This window comes from Citrus sinensis, chromosome 3, assembly GCF_022201045.2.
Source record: "Citrus sinensis cultivar Valencia sweet orange chromosome 3, DVS_A1.0, whole genome shotgun sequence".
Taxonomy (NCBI): domain Eukaryota; kingdom Viridiplantae; phylum Streptophyta; class Magnoliopsida; order Sapindales; family Rutaceae; genus Citrus; species Citrus sinensis.
This window is the reverse complement of record NC_068558.1, coordinates 51,021,227-51,047,955: the sequence shown is the minus strand read 5'-3', so window position 1 is coordinate 51,047,955 and position 26,729 is coordinate 51,021,227. Positions and strand designations below refer to the sequence as shown.

At 33.4% G+C, this 26,729-nt stretch overlaps 4 protein-coding genes across 10 annotated transcripts; 3 read left to right on the top strand and 1 right to left on the bottom strand.

The window, feature by feature from the left end:
- The first annotated feature begins 2,580 nt into the window (after window positions 1-2,580).
- On the top strand, window positions 2,581-4,236 carry LOC102625031 (vestitone reductase). Its single transcript, XM_006490856.4, has 4 exons — window positions 2,581-2,779; window positions 2,854-3,384; window positions 3,513-3,708; window positions 3,797-4,236. Exons 1-4 carry the CDS (start codon window positions 2,653-2,655, stop codon window positions 3,936-3,938), a joined length of 996 nt encoding a protein of 331 aa, XP_006490919.1. The 5' UTR covers window positions 2,581-2,652; the 3' UTR covers window positions 3,939-4,236.
- A 2,652-nt stretch (window positions 4,237-6,888) lies between these two features.
- Window positions 6,889-15,077, top strand: LOC102621253 (protein transport Sec1a). The gene is made up of 21 exons (XM_025092497.2): window positions 6,889-7,140; window positions 7,918-7,970; window positions 8,365-8,446; window positions 8,750-8,828; window positions 9,539-9,589; window positions 9,690-9,786; window positions 9,919-9,951; window positions 10,190-10,318; window positions 10,930-11,115; window positions 11,202-11,285; window positions 11,390-11,488; window positions 11,555-11,631; window positions 11,786-11,882; window positions 12,481-12,606; window positions 12,695-12,790; window positions 13,063-13,179; window positions 13,296-13,373; window positions 13,838-14,061; window positions 14,238-14,328; window positions 14,466-14,555; window positions 14,718-15,077. Exons 1-21 carry the CDS (start codon window positions 7,068-7,070, stop codon window positions 14,748-14,750), a joined length of 1,995 nt encoding a protein of 664 aa, XP_024948265.1. The 5' UTR covers window positions 6,889-7,067; the 3' UTR covers window positions 14,751-15,077.
- A 462-nt stretch (window positions 15,078-15,539) lies between these two features.
- Window positions 15,540-19,921, top strand: LOC102625314 (uncharacterized). Its single transcript, XM_006490857.4, has 10 exons — window positions 15,540-15,935; window positions 16,050-16,155; window positions 16,442-16,502; window positions 16,607-16,902; window positions 17,187-17,326; window positions 17,463-17,537; window positions 17,909-17,999; window positions 18,523-18,726; window positions 18,857-18,901; window positions 19,396-19,921. Exons 1-10 carry the CDS (start codon window positions 15,717-15,719, stop codon window positions 19,479-19,481), a joined length of 1,323 nt encoding a protein of 440 aa, XP_006490920.1. The 5' UTR covers window positions 15,540-15,716; the 3' UTR covers window positions 19,482-19,921.
- Window positions 19,922-22,476: 2,555 nt separating this feature from the next.
- Window positions 22,477-26,204, bottom strand: LOC102625579 (glutathione S-transferase 2). Of its 7 annotated transcripts, XM_006490858.4 has the most exons (9): window positions 25,881-26,204; window positions 25,516-25,675; window positions 25,234-25,319; window positions 25,034-25,108; window positions 24,862-24,915; window positions 24,692-24,767; window positions 24,509-24,570; window positions 23,514-23,573; window positions 22,842-23,133 (listed from the first exon to the last, which is right to left on the bottom strand). In XM_006490858.4, exons 1-9 carry the CDS (start codon window positions 25,908-25,910, stop codon window positions 23,035-23,037), a joined length of 702 nt encoding a protein of 233 aa, XP_006490921.1. In that variant the 5' UTR covers window positions 25,911-26,204; the 3' UTR covers window positions 22,842-23,034. The 7 variants fall into 7 exon arrangements, 4 of the variants coding, with proteins under 4 accessions (XP_006490921.1, XP_052293073.1, XP_052293072.1 ...); XR_008053124.1 differs by lacking the exon at window positions 25,881-26,204 and adding an exon at window positions 22,477-22,832 and having other exon boundaries at window positions 22,948-23,133; window positions 25,234-25,659; XM_052437113.1 differs by lacking the exon at window positions 25,881-26,204 and having other exon boundaries at window positions 22,842-22,932; window positions 23,021-23,133; window positions 25,234-25,659.
- Window positions 26,205-26,729: the final 525 nt, after the last annotated feature.

The following is a 26,729-nucleotide window of genomic DNA, read 5'->3' as shown; positions in this document are numbered from 1 at the left end:
TTTTTAAATAACAAAATTTTTAGAAGAAGTTTGAATAAAAAAAAAACTAGGGTTTTAGACTTCTTTTATATTAGTTTTAAATATCACGAATTTACTAAAATGGGTAAATTTAAACTATTATTTTATAATAAAATTTTCCTAATCTAAATAACAAAAATAAAACAAACTACACCAAATCCGATATCTAGAAAAAAAGCATAAAAATCATAGAAGTAATTGGAAAAAAAAATCCTAAAATTGATAAATGAAAAGGAAAGAAGTGAAATTTCCAACTCAAACACTGGGTAGAATGACACAACTAGTTCTAGTTTGCTTCTTCTTATCGTAAGCTTCGAAACAATATATTATACACTCAAAACGGACACATGTAGCTTAAGTTATAATCTTCAGAAGGTATTCTGTTCATCTTACACAACTATCCTACATCAAAAGATAACCTTGGATTACGCCCATAAACATGACATTCAGCTTGTGTCTTTGGTTTTGCCATTGATTGTCGGATCCTTCATTTGCCCTAATGTGCCTTTATACGTTTACATCTTTGACGTAAGATGGTTGTGTGAGATAAACAAAGTACTTTTTAGAGGTCATAACTGATGCTACAAGTGTCCATTTTTGTATGCAAAATATACAATTTCTAAGTTTGCAACGAGACGAAACAAACCCAAAATGCTTGTGTTATTTTACCTCACGATCAAGCCAAAAATTTCACTTATTTTCTATTCATTTTTTGTTAGTTTTGGGTTATTTTCCTTTTTTTTTTTATTACTTTTAGAATTTTTATCTTTTTTTAAATATGGAATATAAGTGTTGTTTGTTTTGTTTTCTTTATTTACATTAGTAATATCTTATTATAAAATAATATTTCGAATTTGCCTATTTTAGTAAATTCACCGTATTTAAAGTGAGTATAAAAAGGCCTAAAAACTTAATTTTATTTATTTAGACTTTTTAATAAAACTTTCATTATTGAGAAACTTAATTTTTTATGTTTTCGAGTTGTCAATCTCTCTTATTATGATGCTGTGCATGCGCCACCTGGTGATCGATTTGAATTAATTTTACTCGATCCGAAGAAGAAGTTGAGAGCATAATATATGCATGAGAGATTCCTAACTGATCATTTCTTATTTATTTTGTTTCATTTTTTAATGCAGGGAAGCGAGGTCAACATAAAGGGTTTTATTAAGTTACAATCTATGTAACTTACAATTTTTATAAAATATGTGAAAACTAATAATACGACAGCAAAATTTATTGTCATGTTATTTAACTGGTAAGTAACATTAATTATAACTTAATAAAATCCTAATATAAATATCTTTTTTGTTCAAACAAAGTGGTGCACTGGTGCATGTTGATGATGTGGCATCTGCAGGAATATTTCTTCTTGAAAATCCTAATTCAAAAGGAAGGTACATTTGATTATCGGCTTAATTGACAACTGATAGAAATGTTTGATTACTTCTCTAGAAATTGCCCAGAATTTGAGCTACCATCAGCTTGTCACATTTTTTTTTCCCCCAATTCCGACAATTTTGATTTATTTATTTAGTGCCGTAACAGCGTAACTGCCGTCGAAATTTATTCATCCCCTTCAATTTGGCGGCGTTTAAAAAAGGAAAACATAATCGACACTTGAAGGCGCTGTTCAATGCTACAAAGATAAAGGCTTATTATTGGCTTTAATACGAAGCTTTATATACACTAAATACAAGCTCTTTTATTTATGGATCTGATTATATTAGAACTAAAATATTTTTTTATAACCATATAATTAAAATTATAATAATTTTTTATTATTTATCATTTTACGTATGTATTTATAATTTGTACCATATTTTAAAACAGTTTCAAGATAGTCATAATCTTTATTTATTTTTCTAAAAATTTAAACAAATGTATAATGGGCAGGAGATAATAAGAGTACTCTTGTGGCTGCACAAGATTGTACTTTCTCTGTCCTTTGTTTTGAAAATTCTCAACAGAGTACTGTCCATTGGTTTCATTCCATGTGACTGGTTCACAACCATTGAAAGGTCACTGAAACTCCAATTTAAAATTTATATATAATGATATTTTCTCATGTTTAAGACCAAAAAAAATTAATTTTTAATTTCTCGTCTATTTATGGCAATCAAATCTATGCCTCTTTTCCATTTATTTAATTTTTAATGTATTACTCCTCCTTCGCTGCTTGTATTTTCGTAAATTACCTTAAATACTCATGTCGTTACTTCTCCATCGAACAAACTGATTTTAAGGGTAAAATAGTGCTTTTCTATTTGACAAAAATTAAAATAAAAATAAATATGATATTCAAAATTATTTAGAAAATACATATCATTTTAATATGAAGAGACCTACTCTTAGATTAAGAGAAACCTTACTCTTAGATTAAGAGTAATAGTTTAGACTTTCGGTGGCCTAAAACAACAGAAAGAATGTGAACATGATTTTTAATGAGATTTTTTTTTTAAATGTGAGATAGTTGAAACGTCAGAATCACTGGAGAGACGACAAGAAGTGGCCCGAAAAGAGTGGTCAAAATAAAAGGCAAAATACTTTGTTGTTATTATTTACAAGTGACTGATACAGTTCATATAGAGAAGGAGCTAGACACAGAGAGAGAGAGAGAGAGAGAGGAAAAATATGGAAGAGGGTAAAGGAAGAGTCTGTGTAACAGGTGGTACAGGTTTCATAGCATCTTGGCTGATCATGAGACTTCTTGACCATGGTTACTCCGTTACAACCACCGTTCGGTCCGAGCTGGACCCAGGTATGCTTTTAATTACTGTAACAAAAGCAAAATCTAGAGTTGCTAACACTTCAAAATTTTTGATAAATGAGCAGAACACAGGAATTCGAAAGACCTTAGCTTCCTGAAAAATCTACCGGGAGCATCTGAGAGGCTCCGTATCTTTCATGCCGATCTCAGCCACCCAGATGGCTTCGATGCAGCTATTGCTGGGTGCACTGGGGTTCTTCATGTTGCCACGCCCGTTGATTTTGAAGACAAAGAACCTGAGGAAGTTATAACACAAAGAGCAATTAATGGAACACTAGGCATCTTAAAATCATGCTTGAAGTCTGGAACGGTGAAGCGAGTTGTGTACACTTCAAGTAACGCGGCTGTGTTTTACAATGACAAAGATGTTGATATGATGGATGAGACATTTTGGAGTGATGTTGATTACATCAGAAAATTGGATTCCTGGGGAAAATCGTACGCAATTTCTAAGACATTAACGGAAAGGGCAGCTCTTGAGTTTGCAGAAGAACATGGATTAGATCTAGTGACACTGATACCTTCTATGGTTGTTGGTCCCTTCATTTGTCCTAAATTTGCAGGCTCTGTTCGCTCCTCACTTGCTTTGATATTGGGTAATGTGAAACTGAAAATATGCTGCGTCATGAATCGTTCACATACATTATTTGTGTATGCTATTGCCTTTGCTTTCGCTTTTAATGTTTAAATTAACAGATACAGTATATGCATGCTCTCTGATCAGGTAATCGAGAGGAATATGGTTTTCTTCTCAACACATCAATGGTGCACGTAGATGACGTGGCCAGGGCTCATATCTTCTTGCTTGAATATCCTGATGCAAAGGGGAGGTACATTTGTTCTTCACACACATTAACAATTCAAGAGATGGCCGAATTTCTTTCTGCAAAATACCCTGAATATCCGATACCAACCGTGGAGTAAGTTAGTTGCCTTGTTAATTCTTCATAATTTTTTCAGTCTTGTGACATTGAGAATTTGTAAAAACTTCCATTCTATTTTTTGCAGTTCTTTAGCAGAGATTGAAGGTTACAGAGCACCCGGATCGTCATCAAAGAAACTATTGGATGCTGGTTTCAGGTACAACTATGGGATCGATGAAATGTTCGATGAAGCAATCCAATGCTGCAAAGAGAAAGGCTACCTCTAGGCTGTACAATGTGAAGTCTACAGAGACTGGATGAACTTTATAAAGATTTTAAGTACCAGAGCGGGGCTTGTTAGGATAAGTAAGTGTATGTCTAATATGAAGATGCGCATAAACTATGAAGAATTAATTAATATTCAAGAAGATGCGGTTCTTGAACATTGTGGATTCTTTGTGCTTAATTTTGTCCTCATTTGTAATTTATGCCTCAATGTTTGCTTATTATGCCGTGGGTGATTTGTACCTCAGAGTTGCCAATCTGTCGAGACAAAATTAAATCGAGAGTGGGACTTTTTTTTTTTCACCCTTTTTCTTTTTGTTAGGTATATGCAACCGTACATGTGTGCACGCTCATTTCATCCATGGCTAGCAATCAAGTTTATCAGATCGGTATCATAAAATCTCATAAGGCCATTTCTTGAAACTATAATTTCTTATTTCTAGCCTTCTAAACTTTTGATCTACTTTAAATGAAAAGGTTAAACATTCTTTGAAACATAAAGTACGTATAACGAATTGTGAATCATGTGATAAGTGATTTGGTTTAAACAATGTAATTAATATTGTTAAATGTTTGAGCAAGTAGTTAAGTGTCAAGTAGACAAGCAATATACTATTGGGGATGGAGGGATCACAATGAAGGGAAGAGAGGAGGAGATCGTCATTTCAGTACCCATCTCTAATACTCGGTCCCTATCCCCAAATTTTCTTCATCTTTGTCATAATTATTTGATGGGGAGAGATATGATCATTGAGGGTACTAATCTCCTAATAACATATGCTTTTATTTTCAAATCTAATTTAATCATATTAAGGTAAAAGTATAAAATCATCTCACTAATACAAAAACATCAAAATAAACTAAAATAAAGAACAATTTCCATTAAATTAAGTCAAAGTCATCAATATTACAAGATAATCTATGATGTTAAGCAAAAGCAAAGTTTCAAATTTGATATTTTATTTATGAATAAGATAATGGTGGCAAAATTCATTCAAGTGTTTACGGTAGCTATTATTTATGTTATTTTTATTTATATTATAATATGTGTTGTTTACATCAATATTGTAACTTAAATTTTAGATCTATTCACTAAAAATTTTAGTAAAAAAATAAAATAAAAAATAACAAAGAGGAAATAGGGAGGGGGCAGGGATTTCTTTGAATCCTTGTCTCAACTAAAACATCAGTATTAAATGATTCACATCTCTGCTCCAAACAATAAACTGAGTAAAAAAATTGTCCCCATATACTTTCTGAATGAGGAAAATATATCAGGCGCCCCCCTCCCCAAAATGAAGATTTCTCCCATTCCTATATATGGGATATCTTAAAAAAGACAAAAGCATTTGAAATTTGAAATGGGTTCATATCCAAGCGTTTCACTGATTCAATACCAGTGTCAATGAAGTTGAAATCGAGAAGTTAAGAAGAACAAGCCACTCTTTTAATAAAGATAGTAAATTTGATTTAATTATGATGAATCTCTTTCTTATTTTATTTTATTTATGAGATTCCATTTTTTGGAAATTGGAATGATGCTAACATGTTTTACGCAGAATTACAGAGTAGATTTGTGGGTTTGGGTTATATTGTGTATTGCATTTGTTTCTTTACAGAATTTAGCACTACTGAGCTGTGCGGTATCTTGCAAATAAGAATGAGTATCTCAATTTGTGCTCATCAGAATGCTTAAAGTTCTCATCTTGACATTGCTTTTTATTTGATACGGAGATATTTATTATTTATTTTAATTCGTTAATGAAAGTCAACGAAGGGTGGTCGTGTTTCTCTAAGGGATAAGACTGTGTTTCTTTGCAAAAATGAATAATAGAGCATGTCAAAGATTTGGTACATCCTGAATTTTGTATTGTCATCTCAAACGAAAATCCTCCCTCACAAGGCAAACTCTATCTTACAGGCATGTAAGATACATACCTCTCACATGAATAGTGTATATATAGGACCCACACACTATTCATGTGAGAGGCATGTATCTTACATGCATGTAAGATAGGGGATCCCTCCTCACAATGGTTTTAATATTCGTGTGATCTTCCAAAATAAGTATTAAGAATAAAGAATGTAAACCAAATGTCAATAAGATTATTTTATGTTTTAAAACTTCATCTCATTGAAAAAAATGATAAACGTTTTTTTTATTATTAAGGCTCCGTTTGGTACAGCTTATTAAATAGAGCTTATAACAGTAGAGTTTATAGCAGTAGAGCTTATACCAATAGAGCTTTTGGACAAAAAGTCATTGGGTGTTTGGTTGTCAATAAAAAATGCACTTTTGAACAATTAAACTATGTGATATTTTTTATATTATATATTTTTAGAAAAGCTTTATAACCTCTACTCCCAAAAGCTCAAATTTTGGGCTTTTGCTAGTAGAGATAAATTAGCTTATTTAAGCTAAAAAAACTCTACTAAAAAAATAACCAAACACTATAAAAAATTTTAAAAAGTGCTTATACGATTAAATAAGCCCTTATGGCTCTTAAATAAGCCATACCAAACAGACACTAAATATATTAACATTTATTTGGATCTATTATCTATATATAATTGTCTTGATAAGTTTTGTCATGTGATTTTAACTTTGAACTTATTTATTTTTCTAATTCCTAGGAGGTAAGATTTAAAAATTATTTTAAACTCTATTTGCCATCTCATCGTTTATAAAATAAAATAAACATAAAAAAAAAACTCATTTTAAGACGTGTATTTCCAAAAGTTTAGGGGTAATAAATGTTAGATGTAAATGTGATAAATTTTTTAAGTATAGGGTCAGTATTCCATAACATTTTTTTTTTTTAATTTCTGTCGGTATGAGGAAAAATTGTCACCGAAAAGAAATAGTAAGGGCATAAGAGTATTTTAACATCACCTTCAAAATTGAAGATCCAAACAACAGCGAAGTTCGCGCAACATGTAAGTGGTTCCCACGAATTCTAACGGCCATTCTCAGACCGCGCCTAATTTCTCTCCTTTTGACAAACGCAAACACAAACGCAGTTCTCTGTTTTCAAATTTCTCTTAATCTCTTCTCAAATTAATCCTTAATTTCTTGCTCATTGTGTTTAATAATCCCATCGCTAAAAAGAAAAAAAAATCAACATTTCATAATGTCATTTTCCGATTCTGAGACTTCGTCCCAGGGCGGAGAGTACAAATTCTTCCGTCAGTTCAGCCGTGATCGTAAGCCTCTTTCGTTTCTCTGGATTCATCATTTCACATTTTGCTTTGATTTTATGTTTGTTTGCAAAGAAAATGTAGGCAAGGCAAATTTATCGAAGATTTAAATTTTGTGATTCGAAATCAAATAGAAGAGGACGATTATGGCTTTTTGTTTTGGGGGGGGGGGGGGGTTATTCTGATTCATCGTAGTCTCTGTTAGTTCTTTTAATAAATATGCAAGAAAAGCAAAGCAATAGATTCCAAAATCTTGAATCATTAATGTAAAAAATCGGACGTTTAATTTTTTTTTCCCCTTGAAAGAGGACTGTGAGAGGAGATATTGAAGCTGGTTTGAATAAAGGAAACTTGTCTTTATTGAATAATGAAGCAAAGGAAGAGAAATAGTAATTCAAGATTTGAATTTCAATCTCAGTGAGTAAACCAGAACAGTGGTCAGGAATGTTATCAAATTGTATATTTGAATTGTGATTTACTGCAGAATCTGTTGTTTTTTTCCAGAAGAGTTGCAAGAGAAGTAAAGAAGGAAATTCAAAATTTTGAATCGTAGTTATCAAATCCCAACTTCTAATATGCATTTAAATCGTTCTATTTCTGGAAAGAAGAATGCAACATGAGATATAATACCGAATGCTGGTGTTGTTTTCTTGAATCATATTTACCTACACTTTGGGTCATGCTTCTCTCCAGAACCTTTGATTTATAGATTTAGTGCTTTCTTGTCTCTTCTGGTAACACCATTTTTTTTTTTTTTTTTTTTTTTGGTTTTGCAAAATTCAGGATTATTGCATGAAATGCTGGAGTCAACCAATGCAGATTCAAAATCATGGAAGGTGTGTCTGATGATCTTGCTGTTATTTAACTTATATTCTTCACTTATAATTATCACACATTGTGTTGCTAACATTGACTTGTTTGTTTTGGTAGCACAAGACAGCTCTATTGTCTATTTTTTTATGTACAAAGTTTGCTTTATTTCTTGGAATTGGTCTGCTTAATTCTTCTAGTATTTACACCTACTCTAGAAACGTATCTTTGTGATAGAATGTCGTTAGATTATATTTATCTATTTATTTATAAATTGTATTATGAGATAAGTCAATGTACAATGGCCCTCCCATCTAATTGCTGTAAGCCTTGAAATTCACAATTATGGGAGACAATGGCCTTTTTTAAACTTCCATCTTGAAGACAATAGCTTTAGTTTTCATAACTGATTATTCACAGGTACTCATCATGGATAAAGTAACTGTGAAAGTCATGTCTCACTCATGTAAAATGGCAGATATCACTGACCGAGGAGTTTCATGTAAGTATCTGAACGGATATATATTTTCTGTTTTTATAGGACTAAGTGCAAGTAATACCTGCTGGGCTTACAAGTCATGTTGACTTAACGCCAAAGGTTTATAAAAATTTGAGACTCCAATCCTTAAAGTTAATTTCTTAGTAAAGTGTGCATTGTTGTCGATTTTATTTCCATTTATGGTTACAGATGTTGATTTAACGCTAACATATCTTGTAAATATTAGTTTGTTAAGACTGCATTTAACTAGCAATTTATGTTTGTGTTTGCTTCTAAAAACTTATTAGTTATATTTCTGTACTTCAGTGGTGGAAGACCTCTTTAGGAGAAGACAACCATTGCCCTCCATGGATGCAGTATATTTTATCCAGCCATCAAAAGAGAAGTACTTTCATTTTTTTTCTTTTTTTCTCCTTTTTTTCATGTTTTTGGTCTTTTCATTGTTTTAGTGTCATTTCCTTAATTTTCTTTTGGGCCAATTTAAGCTTCAACTAAATCAAAAGTCTAAAATTCTTTTGTCACAATCTTTCTTGTGCAAAATTGCTAATTTTCAGCCTTGATCTATGGTTAATTGAAGTGACTAAGAGGCTCAACAGTTTTATATTACATGGTTATTTGTGAAATTCGGAAATGATTTAGTTTCTTTAGGTACGTGGTGTATGTAACTTTGAAGCTGCAAACTAGGAATCTGTTGAATATATTTTTTGGAACTAAAGAGAGTTCCCATGTGTTTGTCACATTTACCAAGATGATTTCTTTTCTTGTTTAGGGCAGTGTTAGTGGAAAGCTTATGTCAATCTCAAATAAATAAATATGGTTTATGGCTTTAGGTATCATGTACATTGGAATAATATATAAAACCAACTGGTGTCATGTTGGTAGCTGCTTCACAAATGTCATTTATAATGGTGGAGGATATATTTTCGTCCCCTGTCTATACATTTACAGTATTGTAGTTTTTTTTTTTCCTGCAAATCTCCTATTTTACTAGAATTCATTCTCCGCACCATCTTGCCTTGCAAGCTCTGTCGGATATTTTTTCCACTCCTTAGAAAACCTAGAACCATTTTAACCATATCTGTTGCTAGCATGCAGTGTGGTAATGTTCTTGTCCGACATGTCTGGAAGGGAGCCGTTGTACAAGAAGTAGGTGTAGAATTCTACTTGTCATAACCTAAATCTTATACAGCTCTCAACTCATTATTTTTCATTTTACAAAAGGCACTTCTTTTCTTTTTCTTTCCAGAGCATATGTGTTTTTCAGCACACCAATTCCAAAGGAGTTGGTCAATCATATCAAGAGTGATACAAGTGTGTTGCCCCGTATAGGAGCATTAAGAGAGGTTAAGATTTTTGTTATGCTTCCATATTGATACTTCTTACACATTACAGTACAGTGGTTTTCTTCTGCTTTCCTTTTGGCAGGCTTCTATTTTTTTTTTTTATCTCATTTTTTTGGCTTTGCTAATATGCAGATGAATTTGGAGTATTTTCCTATAGACCGTCAGGTACCTATAACTGTTGTTATTTTGAGTGTTGTGAATTCCATTAATCTTTACGGACATCCATTATCTATTTACTTTTTCATCTTCAGGTGCTGCAAAATGCATTATTTTCAAATTTCTGATAAAATTATATTCAAGAATTCATCTTACATGAGAGAGAGAGTTATAGCTTATCCTAAGCACTTTTTTCCCCTTGTTTTTTAACAATACTATTCTGGCTTCTGGCATCCCTTAAATGCAGGCTTTTATTACTGATCATGAAAGAGCACTGGAGGAACTCTTTGGTGATAATGTTCAGAATACTCGGCAATTTGATACTTGCTTAAACACAATGGCAAAACGAATTGCTACTGTTTTTGCTTCAATGAAGGTATGAACGCTGTAGTTTTGCAATTTAATGGATGCTGTAGTTATCAAGAATCCACACTTTAACAAAGTTACACTGTATTTCCAATTTGTTCTAAAATAGGAAGAATTATTTTTCTAGTTGGTTTTGCTTGAGAAACTCGGTTCAATCAGCATGTCGCTATTTACCAATTTCACCATTGTAATGTAGCTTAGGGTTAAAGTCTATTGTTAAACAAGTAATTGGACTGGAATGAAACTTGGATGAGCATTGAATACTGGCAGCTCTGATTTTGATTACTGTTCTGCAAATTCAAGAAAAGAAACGCTAACCTGAATTTTATTTTACCAGAATAATAGCTTCTTAACATTTTGATACAGTAAAAGCATATGCTATTTAAAAGAGAACCCTGAAATTAGGTTGGACTCACAAGTTTACATGTTTTCCAATCTGCTTGGACTGGAAATAAATTATACCAACAGCATAAAATATTATAGCGATAAAGCAATAAATATTAGTTTCCCTTGTTGCAGCTTCCACTTGATGTTGAACATTTGGGATACATCATATCATTTTTTTGCAAGTGGAAATAGTAAATTCCTTGGATTTAGATCAATATTCTCTATTGGTTTCAGGAGTTTCCAATGGTGCGATACCGTGCTCCTAAGGCTTCTGATGCATCTACTACTACATTTCGTGATTTAATACCTTCAAAGCTTGCTACTGCTGTTTGGAACTGTATTGAGAAATATAAATCTATTCCCAACTTTCCACAGACAGAAACATGTGAACTCCTCATTTTAGATAGATCTGTTGACCAGGTTACCATTATTTTCACTTATCATGTAGCTGTTCTTTTTATAATCCAGCAATTGTGCTATCTCAGTGTGATGATTTAAATGTTTAGATTGCCCCTGTCATACACGAATGGACTTATGATGCCATGTGCCACGACCTACTGGATATGGATGGAAATAAATATGTGCTTGAGGTACAATAATTTGTTTGTTTGTTTCCTTAAGGAATTCTTCTTCCTTTTATTTTCTCCTTCCTTTTCCCATATCGTATGGAAGAATGACCTATATCATTTACTAGGTTCCTAGCAAAACAGGTGGTCAGCCTGAGAAAAAGGAGGTCCTTCTAGAAGATCATGATCCAGTCTGGCTTGAGCTTCGCCATGCACATATAGCTGATGTATGTCTCATGCATTACAAATCTTTTTTCCTTTAAGTGTGAATGTAGCACTAACTGGCATATCAGGCTAGTGAACGATTGCATGACAAGATGACGAACTTCGTATCAAAGAACAAAGCTGCGCAAATTCAACAAAGCTCAAGGTTGGAGCTGGTTTCCATTTTCAGTTCTGTAAAAATGAATGTTCTCCAGATGCTGAACTTTGCTGTTAAACTGTGAAAAATAGTATGTTTCCAGATCACACAATCACTGTTGTTTTACATAAAATTTCACATGCTTGAGTTTGAATTTGTGTAGAGATGGTGGCGAATTATCTACACGTGACTTGCAGAAAATTGTTCAAGCTTTGCCACAGTACAGTGAACAAGTTGACAAGCTTTCTCTTCATGTGGAGGTTTGTTCTTCTTCTATAAGTGCCATTTTCTTGTTCAACGGTATAGGTTTATGTCTAATTCTACTGAAATGAGATGCAGTTAGCGATCTACAATGAAAACTGATAAGGGAATGTACTTTTCCTGTTGTTTGCGTAGATATGATTATTAGTGGCAACAGAATCAGGAAGTAGAGGAAAAATAAATTTACAAGTATTCTAAACTATTCAGACATATACTTTATCTCAAGGAAACAGAAAACAGTTCAGAAATTATTTTATACATTTTATATAAGCAAGAACAGAAATACAGTGAAGTTTCTTGTCATCTTGAAACTCACACTACTCAGATAAGGGATTTTTTTATTGTTTAGCCTAATGGCAAAATCAATCCCCTCCTGACCAACGTGAGTGGGGTTCAAACCCCAGACCTCTTGTTTTCAATACCGGATATTTTACTATCTCAACTAGACGGCACCCATAATTGGGATATGGGATTTGAAATATGCACAATGTTAATTAAATGATTGTTTGAGAGCATTAGAAACATTGTGCAGAATGGTTGAAATTAGTACAGTTATGCATTTATTAAGATGATTTTTCAATACTTAGTACACCACAGATAGCTGGAAAAATTAACCACATAATTAGAGAAATTGGGCTCCGAGATCTTGGGCAACTGGAGCAGGATCTTGTATTTGGAGATGCAGGGGCAAAGGATGTTATCAATTTTCTAAGGATGAAGCAGGTGATCTAGCACAAAGTTGTGGTTAGACATTATTTTCTTTCTCTACTGCTGGGTAATGTATTGGTTTTTCATTTCTTTCTCCTTACAGGATGTAACCCCAGAAAATAAGTTGCGTTTGTTGATGATTTATGCATCTGTCTATCCTGAGAAGTTTGAGGGAGACAAAGCGTCAAAGCTTATGCAGGTAGCTATGGAATTCCTTTCATTTTTGTTTATCTACGATTATTGTCATTATTTTATTGTTGCTTTTAAAATGCTACTAATATATCAATGCACTTTATTCTAAGTAGACACACTCATATCTAGTACACACTGACAAAATGAGGAATGAACAAGAAACTCAAGTAGGAATATTTTGCTTAAGAACGGAAAAATAGAATAGAAGGTTCAATATTACAACAGATAATAAAAAGAATTATGTTGAAATTTGTAACAAGTATTTTTTTTTCCCCTCAGCTGGCTAGATTATCATCTGAGGATATGAAGATTGTGAATAATATGCGGTTGCTTGCGGGGTCATTAAATTCCAAAAAGTCATCTACTGATTTCTCTCTTAAGTTTGATGGCCAGAAGGTAAAGAAGTTAAAACTTTTCAAATGGATGCTAAAGACTAGAGTGAGATACTCCCTTCACAAATTACTTTATCAAAGTATGGTGATAGTTGATATTTTTTGGGTTATGATTACCAGACAAAGCAAGCTGCAAGAAAAGAGCGGCCTGGTGAGGAAGAAACATGGGCACTGTTTAAATTTTATCCCATCATAGAGGTATTAGCTCTCTCACCTTTGCCTTAACTTTGCCTTCCTGTCCTGAACCCTCTCTGTGATTGATTTTGGCAAATGAATGCATTCATATCCTTCTGAAGTACCTGGAACCAGCTGATGGGTTAGTTATATTTAAGCTACACACCATTTGTTATTATTAAATTCTTTGGGTGTAGATTCTGATACATTATTAAGTTATCACTGATTTTGTATGGTGACATCCAAAACACTGGAGGAAGAAATATTGTTTAATTACTTTGAATGTTACATGAACATGAAAAGAAGAAACTAAATTGGTTTTGTTGTTTGTTTTGAGCAACAAAAAAAACAGAATCAAATGCTTGGCCCTGCATGCCATTATTCTCTTTTTATTCCAGTTTCGGAGTTGAGTATAACTCAACAGAAATTTGATTGTTCTGTGTTGTATCTTTGATTGATGGCATCAGATGATATGATTTATGTGTCAGGAGCTCATTGAAAATCTTTGCAAAGGTGAACTACCTAAGAGTGATTACCCGTGTATGAATCATCCAAGTTCAGCCGAACAAGAATCAACCTCAAGATTCTCCGTTCGGAAAAAGGCAGCTCCTGCCACTACCGCTCCTTCCGAAAAGAAAACTGGTCATTCGGTGAGATCAAGACGAACACCATCCTGGGCAAAACCTCAAAATTCCGATGATGGATATTCAAGGTATTCTTACAGGTTTCGAGTTGAAGGCTAACTGCATTTGAATGAACGTCAATGATATCTTTTGATCTTTCTTCATGGGCTATTTTGGACCTTTTACATTAGATTTTTACATGTTAAACCCTTTTTGTGCTGGGATCTCAATTTCTTTTTTCTCCATCTTGTGCTGCCTCTTGCAGTGATTCAATTTTGAATCATGCAGTTGCTGACCTCAGGAAAATGGGACAGCGTATATTTGTATTTATGATTGGTGGAGCAACTCGTTCTGAGGTAAAATATCTAGTGTAATTTTTTCTTAAACACTTCAACATCAGGATGTAGGTCTCACCTAATGCTTTAATGATGATGCCCTGTTGCATTTCAAATTTACTTAAAGACTAGCATTTTGCTGATGCTTCTGTTTTCAGCTGCGAGCTTGTTACAAACTTACGACAAAACTGAGGAGGGAAGTTGTCCTAGGTTCAACTAGTTTCAATGATCCCCCTGAATATATTTCGGTAATAAATGCTTATTTATCAACTTCTTTTTCATTTTTTTTTTAATTTTTGTTTCCACATAAGTTCAGTAGCATTTGAAGGCTAGACTAATTAAATTTTGGCAAATAATATACTTATTATATTTTATCAATCCTGAGCTACAATATTTTCCTGATCTTGCAGAAGATGAAGGTGATCTCAGATGGAAAAATCTAAATGGGTAGTCTCAAATTCCGCGGCATTTAAGTTTTTGCTCAATGCCAGGAGGTTGGCTATCTCATTTTGAGTTAATTTTTTTGTTTCCATGTACATCTTGAAAGTGAACTAGGCTTCTCTTGTTTTGAAAAAACCATGGCCTGGCTGTTTAACGTAATTAAAGACCCAAGCAGAATCAACAATGTGGTTTATTCTGTCAGAAACAAGAAAAATACTCTAATTTGCTCCCAAATTTTGTTAGTCGGGCAATAGGATGTCCAACGGAGTAAATTAGCTTATTGTGTACAAAACTATATTATTTGAAATGAGTCGATTGTTTCTTTGTAACATTTCTTATACATCAGTTTCGTTTGTTTTTGTTTCCCAGTCTCATGCTCTCCCAGATGTAATGTTCGAATATTATTTTCACGGAAGTGAGACGATTTGCAATATTATTGCAAAGAGGTCTGCAAATTAACATAACAAGTACAAGACGCTTTTTAATCTCAATTCACGTGGTATTAATATTATTATTACGTACCGAAAATTTTTTTAATTCGAGACTAAAATCTAAAATGCGTTTACATAATTGGAAACGAACATTTTCGACATTGTAAGCACGTCAGGCATTTTTGTGATAAGCAATTGTTGTTGATAGAAAGCTTCCTTAATGGGCTATGACCTTACATTCAGCCCATAGCCCTTGAGGATCCATAACATTATACGTCTTACGTCTCCCAACAGTCATTGTGGTACTAAGTGAGCCCCTCCAAAATCATTTTAAAACCCCTTTCCCAACGACAGCAAGTAGTGCTCTGATAGTCGTCCAGGATCGGAGGGTAGAACGGACAGACAGTGTCTGGGACTAACCCGCGCCATTAACACCCTCTCAGTCTTCTTCGTGAGTCTTATTTCTTAAGAAAAGCAAATTGTGTCAGTGTCACCATCCATCATCACAAGGTTCGATTCTCTACAGTTACATAGAAAATGGATCCGGTTCTTTCAATTACGGTGGTCTCGGTGGTTCTTGGAGCTCTGATCGCTATTATCTTCTTCAAAAGTTACTTCACTAAGAGAAGATCCGAAATCAAATCCATCGCCAAAACGGAGCTTGAACCCGATCACCAAAAAAAACCTACTAAGCCTTCTCAACCCATCTCCAAAAAATCTCACTCCAAACCTCACTCACACTCTCACGGCGATAAGGTATTGTATTCTATTCTCTTCTCTGCTTGTAACATTCTTTCATTCTAATTATTTATTTTATTTATTTAAAAAAAATCATTGGCCAATAATTTTGACTGTCAAATGTAACCGTAGGATCAAAACAAGCGACATCATCCGTTGGATGTTAATACTCTTAAAGGTCATGGTGATTCCGTCACCGGCCTTTGTTTCTCCTCTGATGGAAAGTGTTTGGCGACAGGTAAAGTACTAACAAACCAATTAAGTTTTTAAAACTAAGAACATGTGAATTATGAACGGCCAATTAGAATGAATGAATTGGATAGAATCTTTGAAATTTAGATTTTTCCCGTAATCCTTTTTTGTCTATTAAACTAGATAGTCATAATTATCAATTTGTTTGATCTGCCACTAGATCAAAAGTAAACTTGCCTCCAGTCTGCTTAGTAAGTTTTTAACTAATTTGATACATTATGTATGCGAGATTGCGGTTGTACTGATCCACAAATTCTTGTTTTCACAAACAGCTTGTGCTGATGGAGTGATCAGGGTACATAAGTTGGATGATGCTTCAAGCAAAAGTTTCAAGTATGAATCTGACATCTTTGTAACGTTTTCAAAAATAATGCATGGAGTTTTTCTGTCCTCAAGTTTTTTTTTTTTTTTTCTCTCTCTTTCTCTCCCTCTTTTAGGTTTTTGAGAATCAATTTGCCACCCGGAGGTCCTCCGACGGCTGTCGCATTTGCTGACAACGCAACTTCCATAGTTGTTGCAACTCATAATCTGTCTGGCTGTTCATTGTACATGTATGGAGAAGAGAAAGCCATATCTACTAATGAAGGTAAACAGCAATCCAAGCTTCCTGGTCCAGAAATCAAATGGGAACATCACAAAGTCCATGACAAAAGAGCTATCTTGACACTTTTTGGAGCTTCTGCTACTTATGGTACTGCTGATGGAAGCACAATCATCGCTTCTTGCTCAGAAGGTATAATTCCAATTTTTTTTGTCTAATCCTAATAGCCTGCCTAATCCACCTCAATCCAGGACTATACAAATGCCAGTCTGTGTATTTGCATTTTCCTCCCTTAACAATTTCTCTCTGTTCGGCGTTCTTAGGAGCGATTATGTATTGGTCCTGGCCTTTACAGTGTCTCTCCTATACAAAAAGTTGTCATTATTACTTTTTCAAAGATACACCCACCTTTGTTGGATTTGTTTAGTCCTATTGGAGTAATGGTGCCTTAATTCTGCTCATTTGTTGCTTTCTAGGGACTGATATCAGTATTTGGCATGGAAAAACTGGAAAACTTTTGGGTAATGTTGACACAAATCAATTGAAAAACAACATGGCTGCTATATCTCCAAATGGGCGTTTTCTTGCTGCTGCTGCTTTCACGGCAGATGTGAAGGTCAATATTGCTGATATATTGTCGTGTGGCTTTGACAATATATAACTTGCAGAATGTTTTGAACTGGAACTCATAGTATTTTACTTAACTGTAATTAATGAATCTGCTAGTTACATTTGTGTGCTTTTATCTATAGGTGTGGGAGATTGTATACTCAAAGGATGGTTTAGTCAAAGCAGTTACAAGCGTTATGCAGCTTAAAGGGCATAAGGTTAAGTGATTTGATCAAATTTTACATTCTTGAGGTCAGCCATGTCTTGCAGTGTTGTTAATTCATGCCTTTTCTTTCTATCTTTCTTTCTTCTCTTTTAGTCCTGTTTCGTGCTTCCAAGATTTTCTCTTGTGAAATACGCTTCTTTGAGAGGTATAAAGAAAACAACTACGAAGCAAACTATGTTTGAAGCGTGTTTGAGGCACATCTTGATATTGATGCAAGAATTTACTTTAATGAAAATGCTGTTCTAACTGCTAAGTTGATAAAATTTCTTCCATCTTTATTGCCATCTCAAGTTCTTGATACAGTTTTGTAATTTAATATGTTGCTAGAAGGCCTAATTTTGTTATTCACTTTGGACCATGCAGAGTGCAGTTACTTGGTTGTGCTTTGCACCAAACTCAGAGCAGATTATTACAGCCTCAAAGGATGGTACACTGCGAGTTTGGAACATCAATGGTTTGTAATTCTGTCCAGTTTTTGTCTTTTAGTTATGCTAAAATTCACATATTTCACTCATAGCCTCAGCCACCACCGTATCCATGCACCTACTCATCTTCACAAATGGTCATCCACTAAGATATCTGCAATCAATTCACTTTGTGTATGTCAGTTGAATGATGGTGCCACCAGAGTGGGTGATGGTATTCACAGAGTAGTGCATCTTGAATTGAGTTCCCTAAATGCTTGAACAGCTAGTGGATTCCTAAGTGGTGTTAATATCTGAACAACATTAAATTTTTTTATGAGCACGAGATGCGGCACGTTTCACCTTTCATGATGTAGTTCTTGATTATTACTTCATGTCTCTACTTGTCTCTGAAAAGGAAGAATTTCTATAAATACTTGGAAAAATTTGTGATGTTGAGATTGAATTTTCTTGCTTGAATACAAATGGTATCTGCGTATTCCTAAGATGATCTGTGTGTGCTTGCATTGTTTAATGCTGTTTGTGCTGACTTTCTATATCCATTTTCTGTAGTTCGATATCACCTTGATGAGGATCCAAAGACTTTGAAGGTGTTACCAATTCCACTTCTGGATTCTAATGGTGCTACATTGCAATATGATCGGCTTAGTTTATCCTCTGATGGAAAGATATTGGCTGCAACACATGGTTCAACGTTGCAGTGGCTAAGTGTTGAAACTGGAAAGGTTTTAGACACAGCTGAGAAAGCCCATGAGGGTATGTCCAGGCATCAAGATTTCACGCTTTATTTAAAAATTTTCCTTACACTTTGTTCTCTATTGCAAGCGTAATTATTAGTTTTTAATTATCATCGGTTGCTTTGTCTTAATACAAGTCTACCTTGCAGGTGAGATCACATGCATGGCTTGGGCACCAAAGACAATTCCAATGGGTACATCGCCTTCTTTGCTTAATACCTCTCATATTTTCTTATGTTCCCTAGTATATTGGAATATTCTCTTCCATTGTGCGGATCTGTATGTATTCAGAGGTTTGGGACTATGAGTTATTCTGATCAATCTGGCAGGAAGCCTGCCGCTTTACTGAACAATCATGGCCCACAAAAAGCACCACATAATGCCTTTTTAAGATAACCCTTGACAATTATTCTCTTTTGATTTTTATAGATATATGCAATTCTTGTAGCCTTGAGATATCAAGTAATTAATTGATTTATAATATTGTGAAGTGGAAGTATCTTGGCCTGGACAAAAGATAGTCATTCCTGACATGTGATTTACAATGCATGCTCTTGCAGCTCTTTGATGATAGGATTTCTTGGCTTTCCTTGAATTCTCTGCTCATTTGTCCTCAAGTTTTATTCATATTATTTTGGATTTAGATGTCTATTTGAAGTTAACTCACATAACCTTATTATCCTATCAGGAAATCAACAAGTCTCGGTTTTAGCAACATCCAGTGTTGACAAGAAAGTGAAGTTGTGGTTGGCGCCATCACTTGAGTCATCATGAAAGAATCTTTCAGTTTGCTGATAGCAGGCAATGGCAATGAAGGAAGTTTCTTATCTGACAAGTGGCTGCTATGCCTTTATTGACCCTAAAAGTTTTGAGCACTAAATCCTTCAAGGTTCAACAGTTAAGTTTGGTTATTTCTTAGAAATTACATGGTAGAGACCTTCCGCCTCGGAGGTAGAGCAGGAATGCTTTGTGAGGACAAATTGCGAGAAAAAGATAGTGGTTATATGACTGGCAGAGATAGATTATACACCAGCAGGAAATCTTATATTTCAGATAGTAATTAACTGTTTCTCTCACTTTGCTTTTATTTGCCGTCTACAGTTTTATGTTATTGCCAATTACTTTGGATGTGATTTTAACCCTTTTGGTGATGAAGCAACCCCTTCTAAAAGGAAGAAGTGATCCATCATTTCTTATCTAGGGGTCCATCTCTATCAGTTTGAGCAAAGTTTGGGTTGGATAGAGATCATACGCTCCCCGGCAATTTTAATAATTTTTAGGACAGGCTCAACATATATTTTTTATTTTCTAAAGCTGATGAATAAGTTTTGGGAAATAACAAGTGTACATTAAGATATGAGTTCAAGCAATATCACAAGAGCTTGTAGGGCTTTAGCAATAAAACAAAATTTGAAGCTTCCTGGAGTGAAATGATTAAAAATCTCAAGATGGCTGGAGAGAGAATAATGGAGGAGTTTGCGGGGAAGAGAAGTAGCCTTTCAAAAAATATCTCTTTACTCGATTAACTATTTTTACTACTTCTAATAAATAAATGTTTCTGGGTTTTTGATTTTTGAATTTGGAAAAGAGAGATTAAATTTTCCAAACTAGAGGAAACAGAGAAAGGAAGAAAAAAGAAATTGTTTAAATTTAATTAAATAATTCTCAAGTTTAAAAATTGACATATATCAAAATATTATTAGTGGGTAATTTCATATAAGCTCAGATGTGGAAAATTAGATGTACTCTAGAATTTTTTGTCAAGAGAGTTATTGGTAGGGACAGCAAAATGTGGGCTTAGGTTGGGTTTTTTGAAGTTTAGGTCCAATTTTAGAGAAAGTATAATGATTGGACTTGGACCGGACTTGAGTCGAGCCTAAGCTTTCAATTGTTTTTTATTTTTATAAATTTAAAATAAATCAATGATCAATAAGTTGTTATAATTAATAATGAATTAAATAAAATAAATATTTTAAAATAAATAATAAAAAAGGAAAATGAAGCAGATAAAAATTTAAAAATTTAATTTTTAAATATTGGTTTCTCTAATTCAAAAACCCAATTAATTAATTATCACTTAAAAAAGAATTAGTATAATAAGTTTAGCTTTTGTGAATCATCATTAATTTATGAATTAGGGATTCAAGTTTTCTTTTTTAGATTTTAATTATTATTATTATAATTTATAAATTTATTTTTTAAAAAAATAGAAAGTCGAGCCCGTCCAAGTCTTTTTTAAAGTATCTTTCTAAACCCTCATGTGGAGTGCTGGGCAAAAACCTGTGGGCTTGGACCGAGTCGGTCCAGACTTTTTTGTCCCGCCTAGTTATTAGCATTGAATTGGGATCCCAATTTTAGTTAGCCACGTTGTAGCATATCCATTTTCCCTTGCCCTTGCCATTGCCAAAATAAAGCTCTAATTAGTCATAAAACTCTATTGGAACCGTTGGATTTGAATCCATTGGATTACTGTTTTTTATTTTTTGAAATATGCATAAATAATCCAATTGCTATAACATTTTAATTACAGTAAGAGATCTTTTATTATAAATGGACTAATACATATAGAGAAATTTTATAACAAAAGGTTTATTACTTTAATAAAATAAGGACTAAACTAAAGGATAAGAAAAATATACTCTAATATATTATTAAATAATTTATTGAATTTTTTTGAATTAATTTTTGTTGTATTAAAGTAAAGAATTCCATCTTTAGAACATTGGATCTTTGTCAATTTATTAGCCTTTTTTTAATTTGAATTTGACATTGGATGTAAAAATTAAAAAAAAAAGATCATTTTCTATTTCATTATGGAGTAAGTGGTTAATAGGGCGGGGCTATTTTAACAAAATTAATATTAGCAGTTATTAATTTCAACTCAATACATTGAAGTGGATCGTCAATATAACTTTCGAATTCGGTCATAAGTAAATAAATAATTTTTTCTTGAAAAAAAAAAAGGTGGTTTTTATAGCATAGGATTTTCCAACCTTAGCATCAAATATTCAGATAAAATATGTTAAAATTTAGGAGGTTCACACATCAGAATATGTAAACTTTAATCATATCGCATTTGCGTGGAAATAACAATAAATACTTAGGAATCTCACTTTTATCACTGATATTCTGTCTACACCCTTATTATTACTACTACGAAGTATATGTAACTTAATTAAGAAACGAGAAGTGACATTTGATAACGATGTATTGCCCTGAAGACAAAGGGTGTAACACTATCTTTCTCTATTAATATTATAATAGATGAATATTCTGTTTTTGATTAGGCTAATTAATGAAAATTATTCTGTTTAGAGATTTTCAAGCAAGCAAGCAATTAGATGCTGAAAGGTGGAGACTAATCAGGCTAGGATAAGCTGGTTCCATGAATGCACGTAATCACAGTGCACGGTGGAAGTGGATAACTAAGCATTGTCCATTGTCCTGCGATGAAGGGCCGAGAAAGGATGGAATGCTGAGGACCAAAATCTCAGCCCAAATGAGTCTATGGCGCTGCATAACAAGATGGAGCTGTGTACTTTTTAGCGGCGGCCCCATTCTGTTTGTTGTATCGAGAGCCATCCATGGATCCAATTGTAGAATTGAAATCATCCTCTACAGACTCCAGCTCAATATTTCAAAGAACGTTCGTTCTCTCCAACTTTGGTTTGAATCTTGAATTTGTTTATTTTCTGAGACCAGCTAAGCTAAATCAACGCGTATGGCAGAGGAACTACAATACCATAACAAGAAGATGAAGAAGTGTGCGTGAAGAATGAAGTCGTGCTACTTTCTTTAATTAAGGTAGGGCAACACTGTTGTACAAAAACCTGAGTAAGGAGTGAGATGAGACCGAACCAATACAATGAATAGCAATAGAATTTATAATGGGAGTGTAGAGTGATTTGAGTAATCGAAAGTTGAGAGATACAGAGACTGCCTTTACTTAGTAGAAGCCAAGCGAACAGAAGGACAAAGCTTAGATCTCAGGGCACACAAGATTTATTCTTCAACTTAAGTTAATACAAAGTTACTCGAGCTGTACCTCTCCTCTACTTGTCTATCATTAAAAATTAAAAAAACTTCCTTGGTCGAGAGAATTCATCTCTTTTCTTGTCCGACAATCTGTACAAATTAGAAAATGACTGCTTGAGAGTAACTTTTGAGGAATAACAATATACGCATGCTTCCAGCCAGAAGATAGTGTGGTATTGACAATAATAAGCTGAAAACAACATACCGAAGAGATATTGGTACTGAAATTGTGTTATTAACAAGATAAGCCAGTACTGAACTGAAGTAAAAATACGGACAAAGAAAACCAAACTTAACGCGCTGCATCTGGCTGTCTCTCTGGTGATGAGGCTAGGAATTCTGGTAAGCCTTTATATGACTCGTATATCCTGAGTAAAGTTGGAAACTTGGACTGCATAAACAAAACAAGTAAACAGAGCATATCATTATGTGGACTGGCATGGCAAAACAAAGAGATCACATAAAACAACTGCACTTTACAAAGGCCTGCACAAATGGAACAGTGAGATTATACCACTGAAAGTTATGATACTTGAACAATTTGTTTGTTTCAAAATATTAAATTCCCCAGCATCAATGTCCTCAAACATACTAACATATAATAACCAAATATGGTAAAGTTAAATTCAAAAAATTACAATACATTACTATCTTCGTATCTCAAAATTCTTCAATGCAGCATTCAAGCTCAGAAGCATTAACATTGAGAACTATAGAATAAAACTTGAACCTGAAATGAATAAAAAGGCGTTACAAAATAAGGAGCATTACCATGTCAATGTTAAACCTCATAGTAACAACAGCAATTTGTGGGGCCAAAAACACATCAGCCTGCAAATGACAACCTATATTAATTTTCGGTTTTAGGTGTTTGGCAGTTAAACAAATTACAATTGAGGTATTATCACCATTGAAAATCATACTTCATAGTTAAGTATACAATTATCATGACGTACAAAATTATTGGCAGATTCAACAAAACTCGTCAGATTAAACTCCTGCTTAAACATCCAATCATCCTTGAATATGAGCTACAGATTTGTTAATGGTCTGCCACAGAATAAGATCTTAACCTAAGTTAGAAAGTCAAATCTGCAGATGCAACAGAGTACAATTTCTTTCTTTCATCCCCCCCCAAAAAAAAAGGACCACTCTTTTCTGTCAAATATTTTTTTTTATATAAGAAAATGAAGAAATAATAAATAAATGAAGGGACTTCCTGCATAGAAAAAAAATCAACCAACATAACGATTGTCTTGATGGCAAACTTTTCATTTCACAAATGTTTCAGACATTATCATCAAATGAAACTTTCAGGTATTAATGTAGGTTGTATAAATATTTCATCAGCAGGCATGTGCATATCAAACACAAAGAAAAAGGTTACAGTACTAAAGTTAGTTTTAATGATCAAAAGATAATTCTAAAATTATCAGTTATCCACCTTAAGTTTTTAAAGTTATAAAAAATACTACAAAAGTTTGAATTTGTTCAATTTTCCACCCGAAGTTTGCAATTTGTATCAACCATCTGCCAAAAAGACATAATTACCCCTAAAGAATTACAAAACAAAAGTCAACACAAATTAAAGCAATTGTTATTTTGTAACCGTAATTTTGTTTTTTGGTGGATGGTTGATACAAATTACAAATTTAGGATAGAAAATTGAACAAATTCAAACTTTTCTAGTATATTTGATAATAAGGTAAATTTAAGGTGGGTGACTAATAATTTCCCCCAATAAAATCAGAAGTTTTCTAGATGACCATGTACACATCTTCTCCTGTGGCATACTTGGCAGCAAAATCTATCAGCAACTTCTCAAGAGCTGTACACAAGGATAAAAGAACTGATATTAGTACCGCAAAATGTGCTCCTTCGATAGTTCGACATAAAGGCAATATGACCTCTTTCGAAGAGACGTGGGAGGGTGAGCGAAAGAAACTTACCTAGGAAACCTTTTTCTATGTGAGTCTGAACCCATAAAAGTCGCTCATCGGGACCAAACTTATCCTCAATATATTTCTGTAAAAAGAAAGCAGAAGAGAGAGAAAACTGAGTTACTTGATGAAATCTACAAATACATAATCAAATTTAATCATACAAAAACAGTATGTACCAGCAATGATAGCATATGAAGAGGCTGCATGCTAGAGCTGATTATACTGGCAGCCTGTGCAGTTTGGCATAGAAACAACATATCAAAACTAAATCAGCATAAATCTTTCACTCTCACATTCTCAGCAACAAAGGCAAGTACCAGAAAGAGATTTCACAACAGTTCTTCTTACCTGGAGATTCAAAGCTCTTTGCTGTGGATCAGCAGCAGGTAAGAGAGCTCTTTGAGGATACTTTTCCTCCAAATACTAACAACAGATACCCCGATACTTAAAAAAATTAAACCTCAAGATCATTTGATGGTTGCTAATCATATATAGCAATTAACGAGAGCTCAATTCATCCTATCAATTTAAAGACAGAGAACACGAACCAACAAGATTGCATAGGAATCTGAGACCACGACATCACCATCAACTAACACCGGAACGAAATGCAGAGGATTTAATTCCTCGAACTCTGGAAACCAATAAATCAGAAATGACATAACATACAATATTTTTTTTTTACTTTTTTTTTTTTTTGGGGATAGGAAAATAACATACATTATAGTATTGGAAATTTTCATAGCATGGCACAATACCTGTGATATAAATATAAATAAAAAACTTTTAAAAAAACTTATTATTATTATTATTATCATCGAAATGTTTACCGGGACTAAATTGTTCCCCTTTTGAAAGGTCCACGGCTTTGTATTCATAGATAAGACCTTTAAGTTTCAAAGCGAAGCGGACCCGCCAAGAGCAAGAGCTCTGCCAGTACGAGTATAATACAAGCTTTGAAGACGACGACGAATTAATACCAATATCTATCTGCAACAAATTAAAAGCAACCAAAAAAAAAAAAAAAAAAAAGGCTCGTCGTTATTGCAGGAAAATCAAAACACAGAATTTGGCTTTAATTTACCCATCGGCATTCGTGCATTAGAAAGAGTAAAGGGACGTTCGTTTTAGGTTGAAAAAGTGAAGCCCTAATTTGATATTTGAATGATGGAGTGAAGCGGAAAAAGGGAGAAACCTGATCATCGTTGTTGGTGTCTGCGTCCATTATATTGATGATTAACCGAACAGTTCCTCTTTAGTTAACTCGATCGGTCTCTGACCACTTACCGGCACCCTTTTATTTATATTCCATATTTACTTTTTCTTGTTTTCTAATCACTTTGCAACACCTTTCGGTTTTGGGTGGACATTGCAAATACTGTATATACTTTTCAGACAAAGTCGAATTTCATTCAATTCAAGAAAATTCTCTGAACAAACAGATGTTGTTCGTTTTTCATTGAGATTTGAAAATGGTATTCATTTATCCGCTCGAATTTGATAGTGTAAGTGCGGCTGCTCTTATTTATAATTCTTCCATTTACTAATAATTTCGTTTAATTAAAATAATCGTCAAATTATGACTTATTATTTTAATTTATTAATTCTCAAAAATCACAAAATTATCCATAGGTTAACTGCTTTCTCTCTCAAATGTAATAATGGTGAAAAAACTAAACTAGTTTCTCTTTCTTTCAATTTTTCTTTTTTTATTCTTTCTTAACTAAATAAACCTATCTTTCTCTTACTTTTCACTACAAAATTATCAGATTATCTGTTATTATCATTTGGAGTTTATACTTTTGAGATTTGATCAAAATTTTTTTAATAGATTCAAAGTGGTGTATAGAAACAAAATTGATCCTTCAACTTTGTTGAGATTACAAAATGATAAATTTGTTAATTTTTAAACAATTTCATTTGTCATACACAATATTTACTTTATGTATTATGATAATTTTTTATAAGGAAAAGAAATAGAGGGAGGAGTGAGATCAAATAAGTAATTGGTCAAATTATATTTTTACAATAAAATTTTTAATTT

Excerpts from the sequence above, each read along its gene's own strand:
- LOC102625031 (XM_006490856.4), top strand. The coding sequence starts at position 2,653 with ATGGAAGAGGGTAAAGGAAGAGTCTGTGTAACAGGTGGTACAGGTTTC. Across the intron at positions 3,385-3,512 it reads CTCACTTGCTTTGATATTGG|GTAATCGAGAGGAATATGGT; the intron begins GTAATGTGAAAC and ends CTCTCTGATCAG. Across the intron at positions 3,709-3,796 it reads TATCCGATACCAACCGTGGA|TTCTTTAGCAGAGATTGAAG; the intron begins GTAAGTTAGTTG and ends TATTTTTTGCAG.
- LOC102621253 (XM_025092497.2), top strand. The coding sequence starts at position 7,068 with ATGTCATTTTCCGATTCTGAGACTTCGTCCCAGGGCGGAGAGTACAAA. Across the intron at positions 8,829-9,538 it reads ATCCAGCCATCAAAAGAGAA|TGTGGTAATGTTCTTGTCCG; the intron begins GTACTTTCATTT and ends GCTAGCATGCAG. Across the intron at positions 11,632-11,785 it reads CAAATTCAACAAAGCTCAAG|AGATGGTGGCGAATTATCTA; the intron begins GTTGGAGCTGGT and ends GAATTTGTGTAG.
- LOC102625314 (XM_006490857.4), top strand. The coding sequence starts at position 15,717 with ATGGATCCGGTTCTTTCAATTACGGTGGTCTCGGTGGTTCTTGGAGCT. Across the intron at positions 16,503-16,606 it reads GCTTCAAGCAAAAGTTTCAA|GTTTTTGAGAATCAATTTGC; the intron begins GTATGAATCTGA and ends TCCCTCTTTTAG. Across the intron at positions 16,903-17,186 it reads CATCGCTTCTTGCTCAGAAG|GGACTGATATCAGTATTTGG; the intron begins GTATAATTCCAA and ends GTTGCTTTCTAG.
- LOC102625579 (XM_052437112.1), bottom strand. The coding sequence starts at position 25,563 with ATGAATACAAAGCCGTGGACCTTTCAAAAGGGGAACAATTTAGTCCCG. Across the intron at positions 25,109-25,233 it reads ATTCCTATGCAATCTTGTTG|TATTTGGAGGAAAAGTATCC; the intron begins GTTCGTGTTCTC and ends ATCTGTTGTTAG. Across the intron at positions 23,134-23,513 it reads TGAGGTTTAACATTGACATG|TCCAAGTTTCCAACTTTACT; the intron begins GTAATGCTCCTT and ends TTGTTTATGCAG.